This window comes from Pholcus phalangioides, unplaced genomic scaffold, assembly GCF_987345545.1.
Source record: "Pholcus phalangioides strain wild (caught in Gottingen) unplaced genomic scaffold, Ppha-v1.0 ptg000011l_1, whole genome shotgun sequence".
NCBI classification, from domain to species: Eukaryota; Metazoa; Arthropoda; class Arachnida; order Araneae; family Pholcidae; genus Pholcus; species Pholcus phalangioides.
The window spans coordinates 43,856,493-43,877,677 of NW_028301604.1; the positions used below are offsets into that span (position 1 = coordinate 43,856,493).

A 21,185-nucleotide genomic window follows, 5' to 3' on the forward strand; every position below is an offset into this window, starting at 1 on the left:
AATAACAAAGACAAAAATCCAATAGATAAGATAAAGACATGAAAAAAAATTGAATAAATAAATGCAAAAACTATCAATAAAATTAACTTAGCGGTAGTAAGAATAACAATGAAATTAAAATATTAAATGATCAATAAAATGAAGCAAAAACAAATGAAAACAAAAAAACAATAATACTATGAAATAAATAAAATACTAACATAAATAGCTGTATTAACAACTGAAAAAATAAAACAGATCAAAATAATTAACTATGAGATGGTTGTTTGAATATATATTCTTACTAAATTTAAATGTATTCGAATGTGTTTCTCACCAAGCACCCTCGCTGCATACAACGATTTCAATATAACATTACTGAATTCTTCAGCGGAAACTTCATAGAGATTTTCATCACCACACTATAAACATTCAATTTTTCCTGATTTGAAGAAAGATTTTGCTGATTATATTCAAATACAAATACAACGCCACAACAGCCAAAATGCCCAAAGAGGTGGCTGAGAAAAAGATGCCCATAAAAATATTCTTGCAGCATTATTCCTTAGATATCACTGTTCCATACCATACATATGCACAAACATCTAAAGTGCACGCAGTCAACTGCTACCATTCACTGAAACGAACATTTTCTTAAAAGACGAGAGGAGAGGTTTCGGTTACTGATGACAATGATAAAGGCTAAAAAAAATAAACTGCGGTTTCTGTTATGATGTGTGTCAACTAAAGAGTGGACATCCTTCATGACATTGGTGCGAGAAAGAATACAAGTTACAATGTTCTCAGAAGCAAGTGTGTGTAACCAATAAAATAATTATACTCTAAGAAAAGGGATAAAAAAACATTAAAAGTGATAAAAACGATTGAAAAAAAATTCAATATGAAAGTCAACTACAAATATGAGCCTTTTTTTTTTCCTATTTCTAAATCGCATGTCATATCATAACTTAGAATGACTATATTATTAACCGAGCATTATTTCTCTCTAAATTATTTAGTAGGAATCTTTCATTCATTATCCCTTTCGTAAAAGTGGGAGTTATCAAGCCTCGATGTCATTTAGCTGATAGCTGAGACTCATAAAATTCATGACAAAAAATTGTCGAATTCTGTCCCTTGAGGCCACATGGTGTATATTCGTTATATGTGTATGTCTTTTTTCTTTTTCTTCTGTATTCCTTTTCGTGTGTTATTGGCCCGTATTTGTGTAATGTGTATGTGTGTGTATTTGTTTGCTTACAATAAAAAACCATACAGAGATAATAAACATTAGAGAAATTGCAGAAAGAAACCTCGACGCAAATTTGTTTTTATCGAAAATGCAAGTATTATCTAAAAATAATTCTTTGAAACATAGCGAATGATGAGATCCAAATATAAGTTTGAGTTTGTATAGGCCTACAAAGAGTAAAATAATCGAATCCGTATTTTAGTAACTCAAAACGATCAAGGTTTTCTGTTTTAATTGGTAAAGATGATACAGAAAAGTTATACATAAGTGTCTTTTTATCAAAAAAAATTGGTAATTTGAAAAATCAGGTAAAATGTATGGAAATAAATTAATGCATTGAAAGAATGTCACGTGAAAGAGCTGAATTAAATCCCATCATATTGAACATCATTCGAAAATTGTATGAATCTAAATCCATTTGAAAAATTTAGTTTAGAAAATGGAAGTTAATTTGGGTTTAAATATAAAAGTGGAAAATATATTATGGAGTAGAGAAAAAAAACAAGCCAGAGTATGAGTTAAAAGACGTTGAATGAATCGATGATCTTAGTAAAATCCCTTTGATTTCGCGGGAATAGAGAAGTTGAAAATTGCAGTATGAATGCAAATGATTGCAATATCAAAGCTATGGACAAAACAAATGCAGAAATGTATGAGAACAAATACATAGCTAACCATCATATGCGAATCACATCGAAACCTACGTAATTTCAAAGATGAGAGAAAAATGAATTCATAACCACCGTATGAGAAGAGAATTAAAACGGAAGATTCATCTTGATTTGTTTGAAAAGAATGCATGCAATCGACGTAGTTACTCCGGATTTGAAAAAAACTCTAACAAAGTGTATTTTACAATATTAGATAAAGATAGAAATTTTTAACTTTAGTATTGCTGCTCTTGTTTGGCAGTCGGAGAACAAACCAATTAATTGATTCGTTTTAAAGCATAACGGTTAGGTGAGGCCTTGAACATCGCTGTGAAATCTATGGAAAACATGGAAAAACGAGATTTAACCCATTCCGTTGAATATATGAAAAAATGAAAATAATCTAAGAAGAATAATTTATGTATAAAAAATCATTTCATTTCGTTAAATCTTGTAATTTTGTGTGAAAGTAAATGTAAAATCTGTCTTGTTTCAATGTTTAAAGCCTTCTTTCTTTTGCACTTTTCATCATAAGATAAGAATTTTGTCTTATTTATGTTGTGTTTGTATGTGTTTTTCTTTGTCTATTTTATATTTTTTATTTGACATTAATAATTCTGTCTTGCTAATGTTGTGTGTTTTTTTTAATATTTTGTTTATTTTATTTATTTCCTTAATTATAACGTAATTTGCTTAATCTTCGGTGCCTCTAGATGGTAAACATGTTTCTCATAAATTCACCTTTTTCTGCATGTATAAAAAGAACAAATTCAATTTGATTTGAAGTGGAATGTGTCAAAATTAGTAAAAGATAGTAAACTGAATGAGAGGATAACCACTGAGAATTCAGTCCTTCATCAAGAAAAAAAAATCGAGTATAACCGAATCAAAGATTGAAAACCAAAAACTGTTTTGGGAAAGCATTCACTGAGAACTTTTACGAAAGGGATAATGAATGAAAGATTCCTACTAAATAATTTAGAGAGAAATAATGCTCGGTTAATAATATAGTCATTCTAAGTTATGATATGACATGCGATTTAGAAATAGGAAAAAAAAAAGGCTCATATTTGTAGTTGACTTTCATATTGAATTTTTTTTCAATCGTTTTTATCACTTTTAATGTTTTTTTATCCCTTTTCTTAGAGTATAATTATTTTATTGGTTACACACACTTGCTTCTGAGAACATTGTAACTTGTATTCTTTCTCGCACCAATGTCATGAAGGATGTCCACTCTTTAGTTGACACACATCATAACAGAAACCGCAGTTTATTTTTTTTAGCCTTTATCATTGTCATCAGTAACCGAAACCTCTCCTCTCGTCTTTTAAGAAAATGTTCGTTTCAGTGAATGGTAGCAGTTGACTGCGTGCACTTTAGATGTTTGTGCATATGTATGGTATGGAACAGTGATATCTAAGGAATAATGCTGCAAGAATATTTTTATGGGCATCTTTTTCTCAGCCACCTCTTTGGGCATTTTGCCTGTTGTGGCGTTGTATTTGTATTTGAATATAATCAGCAAAATCTTTCTTCAAATCAGGAAAAATTGAATGTTTATAGTGTGGTGATGAAAATCTCTATGAAGTTTCCGCTGAAGAATTCAGTAATGTTATATTGAAATCGTTGTATGCAGCGAGGGTGCTTGGTGAGAAACACATTCGAATACATTTAAATTTAGTAAGAATATATATTCAAACAACCATCTCATAGTTAATTATTTTGATCTGTTTTATTTTTTCAGTTGTTAATACAGCTATTTATGTTAGTATTTTATTTATTTCATAGTATTATTGTTTTTTTGTTTTCATTTGTTTTTGCTTCATTTTATTGATCATTTAATATTTTAATTTCATTGTTATTCTTACTACCGCTAAGTTAATTTTATTGATAGTTTTTGCATTTATTTATTCAATTTTTTTTCATGTCTTTATCTTATCTATTGGATTTTTGTCTTTGTTATTTTATTTGTATTATCATTTTATTTTATTTCATTTAATTTTTTAATTATTCAAATTTTAACATTGGTTTTATTCGTTCTTTTGTTATTTTTTAATTCTTTATTTAATTTACTCATCGTAATTATTTTATCTATTTGATTTTTATTATCTTTGTGTAATCATTTTATTTTCATTGTTAGTTTTTTCACTCCTTTATTTTTTTTTCATCGTTACTATTTCATGTTTCATTTTTTCATTACTTTTGTTATTTTATTTATATTAGATTATTATTTTTAGTGGTTCAAAATTATTTATTTCTGTATTTATATCTTATTTTTATTGTTTTGAAGACTTATTTCGATTAATTTTTTTATATAAAACGTCATTTTTATTTTACTTTTATAAAATTTGTTTTAAATCGTTTTTAATTCTCAATTTTTCTACAATGTTTCTTATTTTAAAACGATTCAGCGTTAACGGCAATACAGTAGATCGACAGCGAATTAGAAAAAAATTGTATGGTGAGAAGCAAGTTGGAAAAAATAGTTATAACGACTGACAAGCAACATAATGCAAACTATTTACTGAGACAAGTCTGAGATAAATAGAAGTTTGATTTGTAAATAAATTTGAGATTCTTAACTAGATATTTTTCTTTTTTCTAAATACATTGTTTTAGGATACGTTTGAAATCATAATACAATCAAATTGGAATAAAAGGAACTGCTAAAATTTTCGGATCCTTTCTTTGCACGGATGCCTTCTATGTGGTTGAACACTGTCAGCTAGAGGGATAAGTAAGAGAACATAAATACATCAGCGAATAACAGTGATAACAGGGGCGTAAAGACATGCTTTAAAGTCGTAACATAACGTCGTCAAAACACATATCATTGGGGGAAGGAAAGAGACGGGAAGTGCCGAAACAAGGTGAGAATTCTGGCAAAAACCGGAAATTAGGACAAAAGTCCCCTCTTAGATGGTGGAAACGCTCTGGAGTGAAATGTCCCGTTTTTTCAAAATATAGTCACTCGATACTCGATGAGTCTAGAAGCTTGTCAAAAATATTTACAGCGTCCGTAGTCCTCAATGATCCGTAGTCCCTAATTACCAATAGAAATAAGTCAACACAGAAGTCAAAAATAATGGCGATAAGACACCGGAAGTCGTTTAATGAACAACAGATGTCACTTAATAAACACCGGAATTGAGATAAGACACCGGATGTCGCTTAATGAGCAACAGATGTCACTTAATAAACACCGGAAGTCGGCATTCTGTAGAGATAAACAACGGAGGTCACCTAATAAACACCGAAAGTCGGATAATTAACAACAGATGTCACTTAATAAACACCGGATGTCGTCATTCTGTAGAGATAAGACACCGGAAGTCGCTTAATGAACAACAGATGTCACTTAATGACCGGATGTCGGCATTCTGTAGAGATAAACGACGGAGGTCACCTAATAGACAACAGAGGTCACTTAATAAACACCAGAAGTGCGATAAGACACCTCGTACTATATCTCACCACCGGAAGTATCTTAATAGAAAACATATGTCACTTAATAAACATCGGAAGTCGATAGCGATAAGACATTGGAGGTCAATAGCGATAAGGCAGCAACAGCCAATAGCGATAAGACACCGGAAGTCGGATAATTAACAACCTATGTCACTTAATAAACACCGGATGTCGTCATTCTGTAGAGATAAGACACCGGAAGTCATTTAATTAACAACTGTTGCCAATTAACACCGGAAAAGAGATAAGACACCTCGTACTATATCTCAACACCGGAAGTGTGGCGTCACTTCCGGCGGTGGAGCGCTGCCCATACTACTAAGGTATTAATTTTAACTATCGAATGACTATTTTTTACTCATGTGTTCATGCTAAAAAACTACATAGTGTTAATATATCAACACATTTATATATTTTTACAGGTGATGTTCAAGACACCCAGGAAAGACAAAAAATATTTTTGTTACTTCACTATGGACACGACCTCATCATATCTCCCAAGAGATTTCACGGCTCGGTTTACTATTGCTCGGACTGTGACAAGGCCTACAACACCATCCAGTATCATAAATGCGCAGTCCGATGCAGCACCTGTTTTGACGAGTCATGTACGGTTGGGGTGTCTCAAACCTGCCAGGACTGTCATAATATATGCAGATCCACTGACTGCTTTGCAAGACACAAGAATTTTGGGGGCAAGAAAAGTAGCTTTTGTCTACAATTCTATGAGTGTCCGTCGTGAAAGAAATTTCTTGTAGAAAAAGAGCGGTCTCGAGGTAGACACGTGTGTGGCGAGAAGTATTGCAGCAACTGCAAAAATTTCCATCTTGATGAACAGCATCTCTGCTCCCTCAAGAAGAAGAAGGTGAAGACCCCCTCCGACAAGCTCATCTTCGATTTCGAGACGGACCAATCTACCGGCGAGCACGTGATCAACTTTGCACTTGCTCAATACTCGGACCGGACGGAATTCGTCTTTCGAGGATATAATGCCATCAACGATTTCTGCGCCTCGCTCTTCCACAAAGAGCATAAGTGGTACACAGCCATCGCACACAACATGAAGGGTTTCGGTGGTCAAATTTTGTCAAGTAAGCTTTTTTCAATATCTTGAAAACATTATATATGTTTATACATGCATAAATACATTTGTTATTTTTTTTTTCTTTACAGATATCTCCTAGAGCAAGGAATAAAACCTTCTGTTGTACCGTGCGGATCCAAAATAATGGCGCTGCGTCTGGACAGTCTAAACATTCGAGTTATCGATAGCCTCAATTCCCTGCCCCCCCCCCCCCCCCGATTGCTTTATCCAAACTACCGAAGACTTTCGGTTTGGAAAAACTGAAGAAAGGTTTCTTTCCCCATCTCTTCAACAGACCGGAAAACCAGAATTATGAAGGAGCTCTTCAAGACAGAATGTGTGTTCTATAACCCAGAAACTTTCACTGTGGACGAAAATGAAATTCGACAGCTGGTACGAGCAGAGGAAAAGCGGAAAATTCGTTTTTAAACATGAAATGTATGAATACTGCAAGTAAGTTGTTTTCTCGTCCATGTTATATAATTACAGTGAGTATATTTTATTCTTTCTTACAATGCAATGAATATTCGTTTCAATGTGTTTTATAGGTCGGATGTTCATATTCTTCGACGTTACTGCTTGCAGTTTCGTATGGAGTTCTTGGAATTAACAGGCGTCGACTCCTTGAATATCTCACCATAGCATCGGCCTGTATGGCAACGTACAGGTCAAAACATATCGACGATGGTGTCATTAGTATGGTGCCTGTAACACGATACGTTAACAAAACGAATAGCAGCCGTCCAGCTAGGACTAAAAAACAACATTGAACATTCCAGAAACGGGACGGGAGAAAAAAAAAAAAAAGAGTCCTTCACCTCAGCGTGTACAGGTTTTGTGAGGAAACAAACACCGTGTTTTTGTTTCACGGTAATATATTACTTTGTTTGCTTTACTATATACAATATATGTTTCATTTTTTTCCAAAACTTCTTCCACTATTTTATTTTCATGTTTTTTTTTCAATTTAGGATGTTATTGGCACGGCTGCCCGCAATGTTTCGAAAAAGATATGGTGAACCCCAGCACCCAGAGCTACATGTGGGAACTCCATAAGAAAACACTAGAGCAAGAGCAAAAAATCCGTCAAGGCGGATACAGGCTTGAAGTCATGCTCCCACATGACTTCAACGATCTGAGGAAAATGGACGTGGGTCTGAGAAATTTCTTGGTGAACTTTCACTTTGTCGACAGGCTTAATCCACGGGATGCATTCTATGGCGGAACAACTAAATGCCGCCAAGCAAGGCACCGCAAAATATATTGACTTCACGTCTTTGTACCCGTGGGTCAATAAATACTGCAAGTGAGTACTTTAAAATTTATAACTTAACAAATATGGGTAACCATTGCGTATGTATTTATTTTTTTTTCATTCCAGATATCCAGTCGAACATCCCCAGATAATAACCGAGAACTTTCGAGAGTTGGGGTCATATTTCGGAATCATAAAGTGCAAAGTTCTACCACCACGGGGGTTATATCTACCCGTTCTCCCATACAGGTAAATAGTACGATTTTCTTTTTATTATTCATTTCACCGTCAATACAATAGATACTAATACATTTCAGTTTTTCTAGATCTGGCGGAAAATTGACTTTTCCCCTGTATCGTTGATGTGTTGAAACACGCTTAAAAGAATGCTATCACAGTTACGCGGAAAGGTGCATTACATTGACATGGGTTACTGAAGAACTCAAGAAGACCGTTGAGAAAGGATATATCATCATAGAGAGATATACGAGGTATTTTTTTATTCATCACTTATTAACGCTATTCCTTTTAGCAGTATAATGTGTTGACTATGTTTTAACTTTTTTTCTAGATCTATCATTTCGACGAATCTCGGGAGGGTCTTTTTGCTCCATACATCAATGCTTTCCTTAAGATCAACAAGAGTCCTCTGGCTGGCCGTCAAAAATGTGCAACGAAAGAGGAGAAAGACTCGTACGTGAAGCAGTATGGACAGATTGAAGGCGTGCAATTGGAGCCGGGAAATATCCAAGTCAATCCAGGTCGATGTCAAGTGGCTAAATTGTGTCTGAATAGGTAATTATCATTTTAAACGAATGAAAAATATTGAAATTAGGCATTTTTCTGATCATATAATCATTTCTTTTTTTTTAGCTTCTGGGGTCGCTGGGGTATGCAGGAAAACAAAACACAGCTATCGTACGTCACTAAAACATCCGATTTTTAGAAGATGATGAACGATCCAATGATAGAGGTAAATGCTATGTGATTATTGTGATACTATTCCATGGAATAAAATTTTCTAAATTTTTTAGCATATTCACACTTGATTTCATCAAACTAAAAAAAATTTTTTTTTCCAGGTCAAGGATTTGTATCTGGCAAGTGACAACATAGCTGCAGTAGAATGGCGGTACAAATCGGATTTTATACCACAGACGGATCGGACCAACGTTTTCCTGGCTGCCTTCACAACAACGTGGGCCCGTTTGAAGCTGTATTCCGGGATGGAAAAACTAGGTGATGCTTTGCTGTATTTTGACACAGATTCGTAAGTTTCTATCATGTTATAAAAATATAATGATTACACACATGTATTTTATTAATTTTTAGTTATCGATTTTAATGATTTTTTTTTTTTAATTTCAGAAACATCTGTGTTAGCAACGGGACCAATGATCCATCGTTGGGAGATTTCTTGGGCCAATTTACGGACGAACTTGATGGTCGTACGATCACCGAATTTGTGTCAGGTATTACAGTACAATAATCGTTTATAATTATTTTTTACCAACAAAAATATTGTTTTTTCATTCAAAATATTTTTTTCAAATTTAAATGAAGTCTCATTAATTTTATTAAAACAATTGGAGCCAAAAACTACGCCTATAAGAGGTCAGATGGCAGGACATTCTGTAAGATTCGAGGCTTCACCCTAAACTTCAAAAATTCCGAAGTCCTCAGCTACGACTCGATAAAGGCCCTGGTCCAGTCCATGGATTTTACAACGAAGTCGCTATCGTCGATACCCACAAGATAGTAAGAGAAGCTAAGAGGAGGCGGATACTGACCAGACGAGAGGAGAAAAAATACGGTCTTGTTTATGACAAGCGTGTACTTCTGCCTGATTTCACGACGCTGCCCTACGGCTACTAATATATATACTGTGTGTATATTGTTATCTGAAACAAATAAAAAACGTCGACATTAAAAACTTGTGTACGTGTTTTTTGTATTTTTCTCTTTTTTTTTGTATTTAATCTCCTACGATAAAAAAATAGTGTTCGGCATCGGAAGTTGAAGGGGGAAAAATAACGCCATTGCACTGCGACGGGGTAGGGGGGAAGGACCCCGGAAGTGACGGGTTTTTGTATCATATTTAATTTCATAAATAACTTATAAATCTTGGATATTTGTTTATAAAAGGTTCTAATTTGAGCTCTCATACAGTTCCCCAGAGCGAAGCAGCATAATTCACTATTTGTACACTAATGGGTAATGAGAAAGCATCATCAACGGAAGTAAAAGAAAAGCGGCAAAGCAGCATTATCATCACAAAGAAAATTCCCCCACGAAGAGGAGGGAGGAGGAGTAGTGAAAAGACGGAAGGACCACACTAGTGAGCGTGCCGAAAAATTACGCCAAACCAGCCCGTATACTACTGTTAGCGCTACTTGTCGGTAACTGCGTGAAACTCGAGATTTCCTTCTTCCTATCTATTATATGATCAAAACGAATTAAAAGCTGAATAGTTATGATTTTTTTAAATCGGATGATTGTTTTTGGAACACCCTGTACTGGATGTCTTTCTCTTTTACTGGAACACAAAATTATTTGAATGCATCTTTATCAGTAATCCAAATATCATTATATGGAGACTTTACTCAGGCAGAAGTATTTGCATAAACATTTTTTATATCGTAAGGAATATGAAAACATAAAAGAACTGTTGAGCTTAACTTTATTCCTAATATTCCAGGAAGACCAGGAGGACCTATGTTACCAAACTGACCCTGAAATCAAGAATAAGAATTCAAAATAAAAAAAATAAATAAGTCAGTGAAACTATTAATAGCATAAACTTAATTCGACTTGGACAAAATTGACAAAACATTGAAAAAGCTGCATCATACTATGAACACAAGAAAGTCTTTTAAGACGTCTTGTATGAGGTCTTCTCAGAGGACATAGTCCTAGTTATTAGATTTTGCTTCGTGGCTCTTAGGAGGGTCGCCAACCATTGTAAGGGGCTCGCGATGAGCTGTGAATATTTATGTGCCGGTTCGGTTCCTTGAACACTATTGTTCTTTTTCTTCGTTACACTGTTATGGAGAGTCACGAATAAACGTTCACTTGACCAAGCAATAGGGCCATGGCTGACAAAAGTTTGAGAACTATAACAAACTTTTGTCAGCCATGGCCCTATTGCTTGGTCAAGTGAACGTTTATTCGTGACTCCCCATAACAGTGTAAAGAAGAAAAAGAACAATAGTGTTCAAGGAACAGAACCGGCACATATAAATATTGACAGTTATATATATACAGGCCAAGAACAACAACGTAAGCACAAGGCCTAAACGTGATGAAAACAACAGCTAGACGCGTTTCGGAACCATGTGACGTTCCTTCTTCAGTAGCAATACTGAAGAAGGAACTTTAAACAACTTTTATTCTCCCCGACGCCATTTTTAAAAGATATTTTTTTACAGTTTATAAACAGATATAATTTCAGTTTTTAAATAAGTATAATATTTTGAATGTAAATCTTGATTTTGTATGTTGGTCGTGTTTTTCCTAGTCATCAGCTGATGACTGAAATGGCGAAAAATAACAAAATACTGATGAAATGAAGATTTATCAAATATTTCACCCGCAACGCTAAATCGACAGAATACCTGATTCTGCTGATCGGTCTTCGAGCAGTCTCCCGAAACATCTTAGACATACTATAATTCATCACCCGATGAAATTCACCGTCTCCGATGACGTGAATCAAAGTGACTGAGATTTACTCATAGAGTTACGAACTTTTGGTACCGCGAAATTTGGGAGAACTTGCTAATTTATCGCCGGTTGAAACTCGCTGTCCTGAATCCTTTTGGACTTAGAGGCGGCTAAACGAGAGAGAGAACCTCCGTATCGAAACGCAAATGGCTGTACAAATACAAGAGCTTTTTAGTCCATCGTCCCCTGCTGAGAATTTATTTTCTCATCGCTCCCCTTCCTGAGTGATCCCATGGGATGTTATATTGTATCCATTACAATCATCGCCACCCCCTTGTTCGTTCCATCGCCCCAAAGAGACGATATTCTTCACTTTGGGAAACAACCATCTATGCTGATATCACATAATTCTCATAAACATCAGAGAAAATGCTAATACCCAAATTCATAGTCTTAATATACTCTCCAGAGTTATGAAACTTTGCAGAAAAATTACATTTAAAGTATGTACGTACCAAAAGTCCTGGTTCTCCAGGTCGGCCGGGTAGACCAATAAATCCAATGTCACCCTGCAATTAGATAGAGAGTAATTTGAAAATAATAATAATCACACACTTTTCTAAGTCATTGTTTTGATATACAGAAACATAATTTTTTGAAAAAGAGTATAAGAAATAAATGGAGTGAGAATCTAGCGCGATGGAACTGGAAACTTGCAAATGAAATTTAAAACGCAGGTAGTTCATACGATAGTGACCGATTTTAAATCCATATACATGTACAATATAATGGAATTTAATAACATTCTTATTGACGTGAAACTTCTCTTTAGGAATTTTCAAAAAAAAACAAAAAAAAACGGAAATGACATAAGCGCTAAAGTGAAACGGGAATGACGTAAGCCTTTCTTCCCTTCTAAAACCAGTTCTGCAGATGAAATCACGTCAGGTTGGTGGTGGTGAGGAGGAAGAACATGTGTATGGATTTCGAGTTGTGTCAACACCTTCGGGTGGGATGCAGTTTATACCCCTTCAGAAAGTCGCCAACTGTGGCACCTCGGAAACGTTTGTTTACCTTCAGCCGCAACTGGATTATACTGTCTTATCAGCTACGGTGTTATCAGCCACCTCGTTGGGCATTTTGTCTGTTGTGGCGTTGTATTTGTATTCCTACTTAATAAAATATTCTTGACATGTATCCTGCTTAATGAAATAATATTGCCATGTTTCTGGTTGTGGTGCAAACAGAGTTGATAGTTACAGTCCGGGGGCAGGGGCCCCCTTTAATGGCCGGAGGAGCGAAGCGACGTCCGAGCGTAGCGAGGCGGCCAAGCCCGAACGAAGTTCGGCCTACGGGTGCAGCCACTGATTTGCATATTCGCATGCACTTGTTAGCGATTGGACGAAACGTTTTCTGCGCTAATGCATTGCTGAATTACGTGTCATTTCACTTCCATCGCGCGTTGTTGCAGGATGTTCAGCTCGCAGTCGCGTTTCAGCACCGATTTTTTAAATTCTTGACGGTGTTAAACAGCTTCTGTTGGGCCGAGGCCTAGTAACTTCAACCACTTTGATTTTAATTTCATATTGTCGTGATGTATTTTTAAAATTCGGTAGTATGAATTTACCGCCCGTACAATTCCGTTGGATTATTTCGATTTATTACGCGCATTTTGAGTTACGTGTTTGTGTGCTAAGGATAATTTCACGTGCATGTGCCTGCCCTAAGGATTATTTCCCTTTTTGATGGATTATTGCTGTGCCGTTCAGGATGGGGGAAAAATAACAGGTGAGCGGTGAAAAAAAACTTTTTTATTTCTCTTTCTCTTTCTCGGGGTTACATTAGACTCGGCACTGCATGGCGCCAAGCAGTGCCAAGAAGGGTACTTATACTGCTTTTTCACCTTAGTTAATTAATTATGATCTTAATTAGCACCAGGATCGTTGTGATTGATAAATGACAAGCTTTCAAATTAATGAAAATTAGAAAATTCGCATTTTAACTAGTTTTCATGAAAGTTACTAAATGTCAGGTTTTACCGAAGTGCTTGGTAAAAGCCCGAAATGTCAAAATATATACGTTTTCAAGCGTATTTCGGGCTTTTACCAACTCGACTTGGTAAAACCTAGGTTTTTCCACTCTTCGGGTTTTTAATGTAACATATATACTACAAACAAAATATATATATATATATGCTACAGAATATATACAAGTTGTATAATGTAGGAATCCCACGGGGATCATCATTAGCACCAATTTTATGGCTATAGGTTTAAACAGCAATTACCACAAGACATTGCAATACAGGAATTCGCAGATGAGTTTCTCTTATTCCATCGACTACAGAGAATCAGTTAAACCAACATCTGAGAGATTAGAAATTGTATTTGATCACATGATATATTGGTCACATAGGGACGGACTTTAATTTAGTGCGAATAAATGCAATTTTACATAATTTGCAAGAGAGGAGACAAATACAAGAGCCCACCTGTTTTTAGGATGGGTAACATTGAAATTAGGTATAAAGGAGACATTAAATATTTAATGGTGGTACTGGATTATCGATTCAGTTTCCAACAACACTTTGAGGAGCTGAGAGAAAACATTTTTGATTTCTTCCACGAACTGAGACTCATAGTAAAAGCCACTTGGGTATGAGACCAGGGGTAGTTAAAGAAATCTGCATGAAAACTATTGAAACATGTGTATTACACGCCTGTGAAGCATGGTTTAGAAAACTGCTTTATGCACGAACTAAACTAGCATAAATGCGCGAATACCGCTACTAATAATTACACACATTGCTGTGATTCAGTTTCAAGGAAAGCATTGCAGGTACTATTGGTTGTCTTCCGTTGGACCTTAAAGCCGAATCAAGATACTTTACATATCAAACATATGTTAAAAGAGAGACTTGTTTTGGGTCGTGTCCGGAAAATTCACCGCCGGAAAATTCGCCGACCAACAATTCACCGCTAGAAAAATTCACCGACCAACAATTCACCGCTAGAAAAATTCACCGACCAACAATTCACCGCCATGCAATTCACCGACCAACAATTCACCGCCATGCAATTCACCGTTAGGAAAATTCACCGACCAACAATTCACCGCCATGCAATTCACCGCTAGGAAAATTCACCGACCGATAATTCACCGCCATGCAATTCACCACTAGGAAAATTCACCGACTAGCAATTCACCGACTAGCAATTCACCGACAACAGTTCAATGCGAGGGAGTGAGCGATTGAGTTACTGAGTGAGTGAGTGAGTGACCGAGTGAGTCAGTGATTGAGTGACCGAGTGAGTCAGTGATTGAGTGACCGAGTGAGTCAGTGATTGAGTGACCGAGTGAGTAAGTGATTGAGTGACCGAGTCAGTGATTGAGTGACCGAGTGAGTGAGTGACCCAGTGAGTGAGTGAGTGACCCAGTGAGTGAGTGAGTGACCCAGTGAGTGACTGAGTGACCGAGTAAGTAAGTGATTGAGTGACCGAGTAAGTGAGTGACCCAGTGAGTGACTGAGTGACCGAGTAAGTAAGTGATTGAGTGACCCAGTGAGTGACTGAGTGACCGAGTAAGTAGGTGATTGAGTGACCCAGTGAGTGACTGAGTGACCGAGTAAGTGATTGAGCGGGTGAGTGAGTGACCCAGTAGTGACTGAGTGACCGAGTGAGTGACCCAGTGAGTGACTGAGTGACCGAGTAAGTAAGTGATTGAGTGACCGAGTGAGTGAGTGACCCAGTGAATGACTGAGTGACCGAGTAAGTAAGTGATTGAGTGACCGAGTAAGTAAGTGATTGAGTGACCGAGTGAGTGAGTGACCCAGTGAATGACTAAGTGACCGAGTAAGTAAGTGATTGAGGGACCGAGTGAGTAAGTAAGTGATTGAGGGACCGAGTGAGTAAGTGATTGAGGGACCGAGTGAGTAAGTGATTGAGCGGGTGAGTGAGTGATCCAGTAGTGACTGAGTGACCGAGTGAGTAAGTGATTGATCGAGTCAGTGATTGAGCAAGCGAGTAAATTGGTTAGTGAGTGAGGGAGTGAGTGAATTGGTTAGTTAGTTAGTTAGTTTGTAACCTAGTAGTGTCACAAATGATTAAAAAATCCGATTGTTCCGAAAACGTATTTATGATCAAGTATAGATTTGAAGACACTTGGATCGGGCGTCCTCTTCGTCGTGGTGGTCGTCGTCAGCCGCGCTTCGACATCGACATTTGGAACTGCTTTCAAGGAGAACCCGTAACGATTTCCCTAATACCAACAATTCTATAGAAGGATGGCATAGAGCGTTGCAACCATAGACTTAAGATATAAATAGACCGCGCACGCTATTCATAAAACTTGTCGAACGTGAAGCAAAGATGAGCAGTATTGTCGGGGAAAGAACAGGTTCTGCGCTATTACATTTGGCGCGTTTTCGCAGAAGCTAGGATGTTGCTGTAACGAAATTTGACTCAATTCGATCAAGTTGATGAAAACTTTCCTTCATTTTTTCAATGAATTTCACTCATTTTTATGTGAAATATTTAGGGAGTATCAGATTTGAAAAAATAAATTCTATAAAATAAACAAATATTGGAAAACGGAATTTTTTTATTTTCCATTAAGGGATAATTCTTAATAATTTCTTAACACATGGGTTTTTAAATTTTAATTGAATATATAATATTTGAAGGAAGTGAATATAAAGAGTATAAATTTCATGAAATAAATTTTTTTGGCACAGTTTTTAATAGCTTTCTAAATATCTATACACACACAGGAAACAAAATATTGTATACAACAAATATATAATGTTTATGTTACTGTAAATTTGATAAATCCGTAGTGCGCGTTATCTTCAGAAATTATGCATAATAGTTGGTGAATATATGCATAATTACCAATATTTTTAGTAAGTTTGATGAATTTTATCACTTTTTACGAATGAATCGAATAATTCTCAAAATGAAGTTAGTAAGTTTAATGAATATGGAAAAAATCCATGCTGAAATATCACTTTATTTCAACAACTTAGTTCTGTCCGTATGAGATGCGTGCACTACACATATTTCGCCATAAAAATTAAATTAATAATAAATGCGAAGATAGAGAGAGATTTTTTTTCATCGGCTTAGTTCATGTTGGCTTTTGCTGTATTTATCAGCATATGCAAACATAACCGTTACGAAGAGGGGTAAAAATACTATTATTTTTAGAGGTTGTTATGCATTTTTATGCAAAACTGCAATTGTCTAGAGGGGGGGGGGGAAGTTTTCCTCACATTCTATTCAAATAGAATATTTTTCATAAATTTCTCCTTCTGAAAAGCATATTTTCTTCCAAGTTGAGCAAAACTCGAATGAACTCACTAGCTCGCCAAATCTCGCCAAATCTTGCGGAGACGTATATTTCAGTTAAAACTTCATAAAACTCACAATTTCAATCATTTATTGCCAAAAATTCTATTAAAACATTTAATAATGATTCATGACATTTGAATTTTACCAAAACTTGGAACTTTAATTGAATTAAATCCAAAATGGAGTCGTTAAAAACTGAGATTACGTCAGAAATCCATTGCATCGTCAATTTAATATTCCAATTTTTAATTTATAAGAAGGGGAATAAGCAAAAAAGTATTCTTTTGTGAAAGGATAATGTTCCTCCTTTCCTAAACCGTTCAGAACATCCGAAAGCTGCACACGTGGTGACCATTCTAATGAAAAATAAGACAGCACTTGGAGATCGTCATACGAACAGCTATAAGGAAAGCATTGCCAGCGAGATTCCCTGACGAGCCTTTCGACCGGAGTCACGTGACTCCGGATCTTTGCTTCACATTGTAACCCCTCGCGCGCACTCTATAGTATTATTACTCTGTGGTTGCAACAGCAATTATCTGCTCACCACCCAGATATATGGAAGTTCATCGGTTCCATAAAAGGAGAACAGAGTTTGAATGAAGTTCGGATGGAGCAAACTGTAGGTGGACAAAACCATCACATTGATTAGGAGAAAGAAACACCGGGACTCTGCGCAGAGATTAAAGAATTTAGTTGATAAGTATCATCAAGGATGTGACATTAAAGACTATTTGAGAGGTATAGCTCATAATGTATCATTTTAATTATGATATCAATATTTGTGAGAAATTAATATTTTTCTTACATTTGCGTGTTATCTGTTTTTCTAGATTAGTAGATTGGAACCCTTTAATTATAAATATGTAAGGAAGAAAATCATGTCGAAAATTGTTAAATAAATACTGTATGTTTTGAATGAAAATTATGTCAGATATTACTAATTAAATATTGTAGGTTTTGATTGAAAATTACCAATTAAATATGCGTGTAATGAAAACTGTGTGAAAATTATCCTTCTAAAATACTCCTCTAACATTGCCCAAAAAGAATGTCATTTTTTATATCGTTTTTTGAAGCTGTGGTTCCGCGAGTTTGTTTTCGAAAATGTTATTTGTCACCCAAGAGGTTTTATGTCCAAGAATTGGATGTTTAAAACGAGATAATTTCATACGATTTTTGAACTCACGCATATAATTTTAAACAATATGAGGTTATGGATTTCTTTTACCAGTTTTGCTGATGGAGAAAATTAAACTTATCTTTATATTCACTTTATTCCATTAATTTGTTTTCCAGCATCAGTAGGAGGACATAATTATATGGCATCTACAAAACGAACTGCGTCGTAGTGAACTAATATGAGGTGGGGATCATACATAATCACCGGTAAATGTTAGGAAATAACTAAAAGAGCTCTAGAACAATATTCTAAAAGTGAAAGCAATACAGCCAGACTCGGTTATAACGCCGAAATCCCGCGAAATCTTCGATGTCGTTATAACCGAGTTTAACTGTATTTAAAATACTGGTTTTAATAGGTGTGGCATCATCAACAACCAATTTCAATCCACTGCTGGATGTAGGTGTTCTCCTTAGATTTCCCCTCAAACGAAATGCGATATTTTATGAAATTTTCGGAACTTCTATATGGTAATGTTGCAACAACAAATTCAAGAAAACTTCGACTATAAACGAGTAAAACCATGACAGTTTTCAAAAAGTCTGGATGGAGAAGAAAAAACAGAAAAACCGGACTGTCACGGAAAATACGAGACAACATGCAGGACATGTGGTCACCGGTGCTTAGACTAGATTTTTAAAGATTTGTAAAATCACCCCTACCAATAGCGAGCTCTAAATCCACCCCCGTCTTCAACATATAGGCTTGTGTCATCTGCGAATGAAATTATTTTACCGTTCTGCTTAATTTTACATAAATCATTAATATAAACTAGAAATAATTATGACCCAAGGGCCGATCCTTGTTGGACTCTTTTCATTATGTTTCAAATGTGCTGATTTTACTTTTATGGCAGCTTGTTTCCTATTATAGTAATATGTTTTAAACCAATATAGTACATTACCTCATTTGCCTCCTGAGAAGTGTTTTTATTTGTTAGAATATTTAAATCAACATAATCGAATGTTCGTTTTAAGTCTAAGACTGTAAGTCAAATGTCATAATTCAACCCCCCTAATAAAGGGGGGGGGGGTTCAAAGGTTATATGGAGTAATCATCACTGAGCCGAAATCCATGAAGCCATAAATATAGAATTTAGTAAGCATTATATTTTATTACGAGTTGTTATCCGCGGCTTCGCTCGCGTGGATTTTGCAATCTCAAAATTACTCTCACCTCATAACCCCCATGGGTGATGAACTTTCAGAAATCCTGTCTTAGTGTGTATGTACATTATAAAATATAATACTAACTAAATTTCATATTTATGGCTTAAGCGACTTCGGCTCAGTGCTGATTGCTCCATATAACTTTTGAAACCCCCCTTAGGGGGTTGAATTTGGAAAAATCCCTTCTCAATGAGTCTATATTACAATATTGATCTAATATCATATTTATAGCTTCAGCTGTTTCGGCTCGGCATGATTTCAACGTTGACCTCCCCCCCTCCCCTCTTATGACGCCCTTAGGTTGTCGAATATGGAAAAACCATTTCTTAGTGAGTAGTGAGTCTTTACGTCGTGAAAAAAACTATTCACAAAATTTGATATTTACAGCTTCAGCGGTTTTGGCTCGGCGATGATGAATCAGTCAGGACATGTTATTTTATATACAGTACTAGGGGCTCTGCCCCCCTACCACCTTTGGCGGCCAACACCCCCCCCCCCCCTTCTCTTCATAACATATCTTGTTTATTTCGTTCCACTTCATCAGCGTGCTATGGAAAGGGACACGTGAAAGCACCAGCTTACAGAAGAAGCGAATTTTATAATAATAAAGCAACAAAAAACAAATGTGATTCATCAAGTAACCCCAGAAAACTTCCTCATGGGGGTCCCCAAACTCCAATTCGTTGAATTGTAGTGGGGGCCCTGACTGGATTTATCTCGGGCTACCGATGTGTTGCAAATTTTACAATGTTAAACAACAAAAATCAATGAGATTCATCCACCCGAAATGAAACCTGTCAACTTTTCCATGGGGCCCCGACCTGAAGGCTTGTCGGACATACTCCCTGTGAGTGACCACGAAAATTTTTAATTTTTATCAATTTTAAAACGAATAAAATCCAGGGCCCACATCCAGTAACGGGGACCCAATACGCAGATATTTAGTGGGGCACCCAGACACTGGATTTATCTCGGGCTTCCGCTGTTGAAAATTCTACAATGTTAAACGACAGAAAAGAATGAGATTCATCCAGTGCCTCCAAAATGAAACGAGACCCCTGACTCGGAAGCCAATCGGGCATCCCCCTGTGAGGGCCACTGCAAATATTCATTTTACCAACGAATAAAATCCAGCCCCCCCCCTCCCCTCACGCAATTACCCTTGACCGAATTCGCAAATTTTATGGGGTCCCAGACTGGATATACCTTGGGCTTCCACTATCGCAAGGACCCCTGGAAATGAAACCTTTTAACTTCCCCATGAAGGTATATGTGCAATCCCCCGGGTACCCCGACCCTGTATGTTGGGAGCACTGGTGATGTATGTATATTTTACGTATACATACCTCTCGGCATGACCCCCACGAGGGCAGGGCTGAAAGGGGCCGGAACGTTTCTTAACGCTTTTTGATATTTTCACACTATAAATTAAGCACAGAGGGGCCCGTGAAAAAGTTGGTTTGGGGGCCCGCCATCTATTTCAGCTTAGGGGACCTGCTGTAGGATGTGGGAAACTCTGGGTACATGCACATTACTTGGTCCCGATGTGTCAAATGGGTCCCGATATATGCAAGAGTTAAATGAAAACTTGACCACAAAATCGTAACCGACTTCCGTAACACAAAAACGTAACAGATTTCCATCACTCAAAAAACGTCACCGACTCCCGTAATAAAAAAATCGTCACTAATTTCCGTTGCATAGGAAGTATATATATACGTATATAGTAAATATAGAGTACATATAGATACGAACTAAGGCGGGATTCCTGAAAGTTCATCACGTGAAATCGCGGGTAACAGCTAGTTCAGCATAAAAAAAAATCCATTGGTTACTGATGATCACAGCGATGATTTTTATAACATCAAAGTGATAACAGGAGATGATTTTAAGCATTTTTAGGAAGTTATTTCATCGCGTATCCACTTACTTTATTATCTTTTAATTCTGTTATTATCCCTTTTAACATTTCATTAGAAGTTTCTGAGTAAAACCGAGTTAATGGAATTTTGTTGAATATACTATCTTGTATTGGGCAACAGCAATTTGTAATTTATACAAATACAAGGCCACAACAGGCAAAATGCCCAGCGAGGTGGCTGAGAAAAAGATGCCCACAATAAATATGGAT

At 36.2% G+C, this 21,185-nt stretch overlaps 1 protein-coding gene across 3 annotated transcripts in view; it reads right to left on the reverse strand.

Moving 5' to 3' along the window:
- The window catches only part of LOC149080456 (uncharacterized), a 1,573,269-nt gene that overhangs the window by 480,533 nt on the left and 1,071,551 nt on the right, over nucleotides 1-21,185 (reverse strand). For all 3 annotated transcript variants that reach the window (XM_089239569.1, XM_089239571.1, XM_089239572.1), the window contains 2 exons: nucleotides 11,870-11,923; nucleotides 10,370-10,423 (listed from right to left, as the gene is read on the reverse strand). In XM_089239569.1, coding sequence (XP_089095695.1) covers nucleotides 10,370-10,423; nucleotides 11,870-11,923 — 108 coding nt within the window. The remainder of the gene's footprint in view (nucleotides 1-10,369; nucleotides 10,424-11,869; nucleotides 11,924-21,185) is intronic.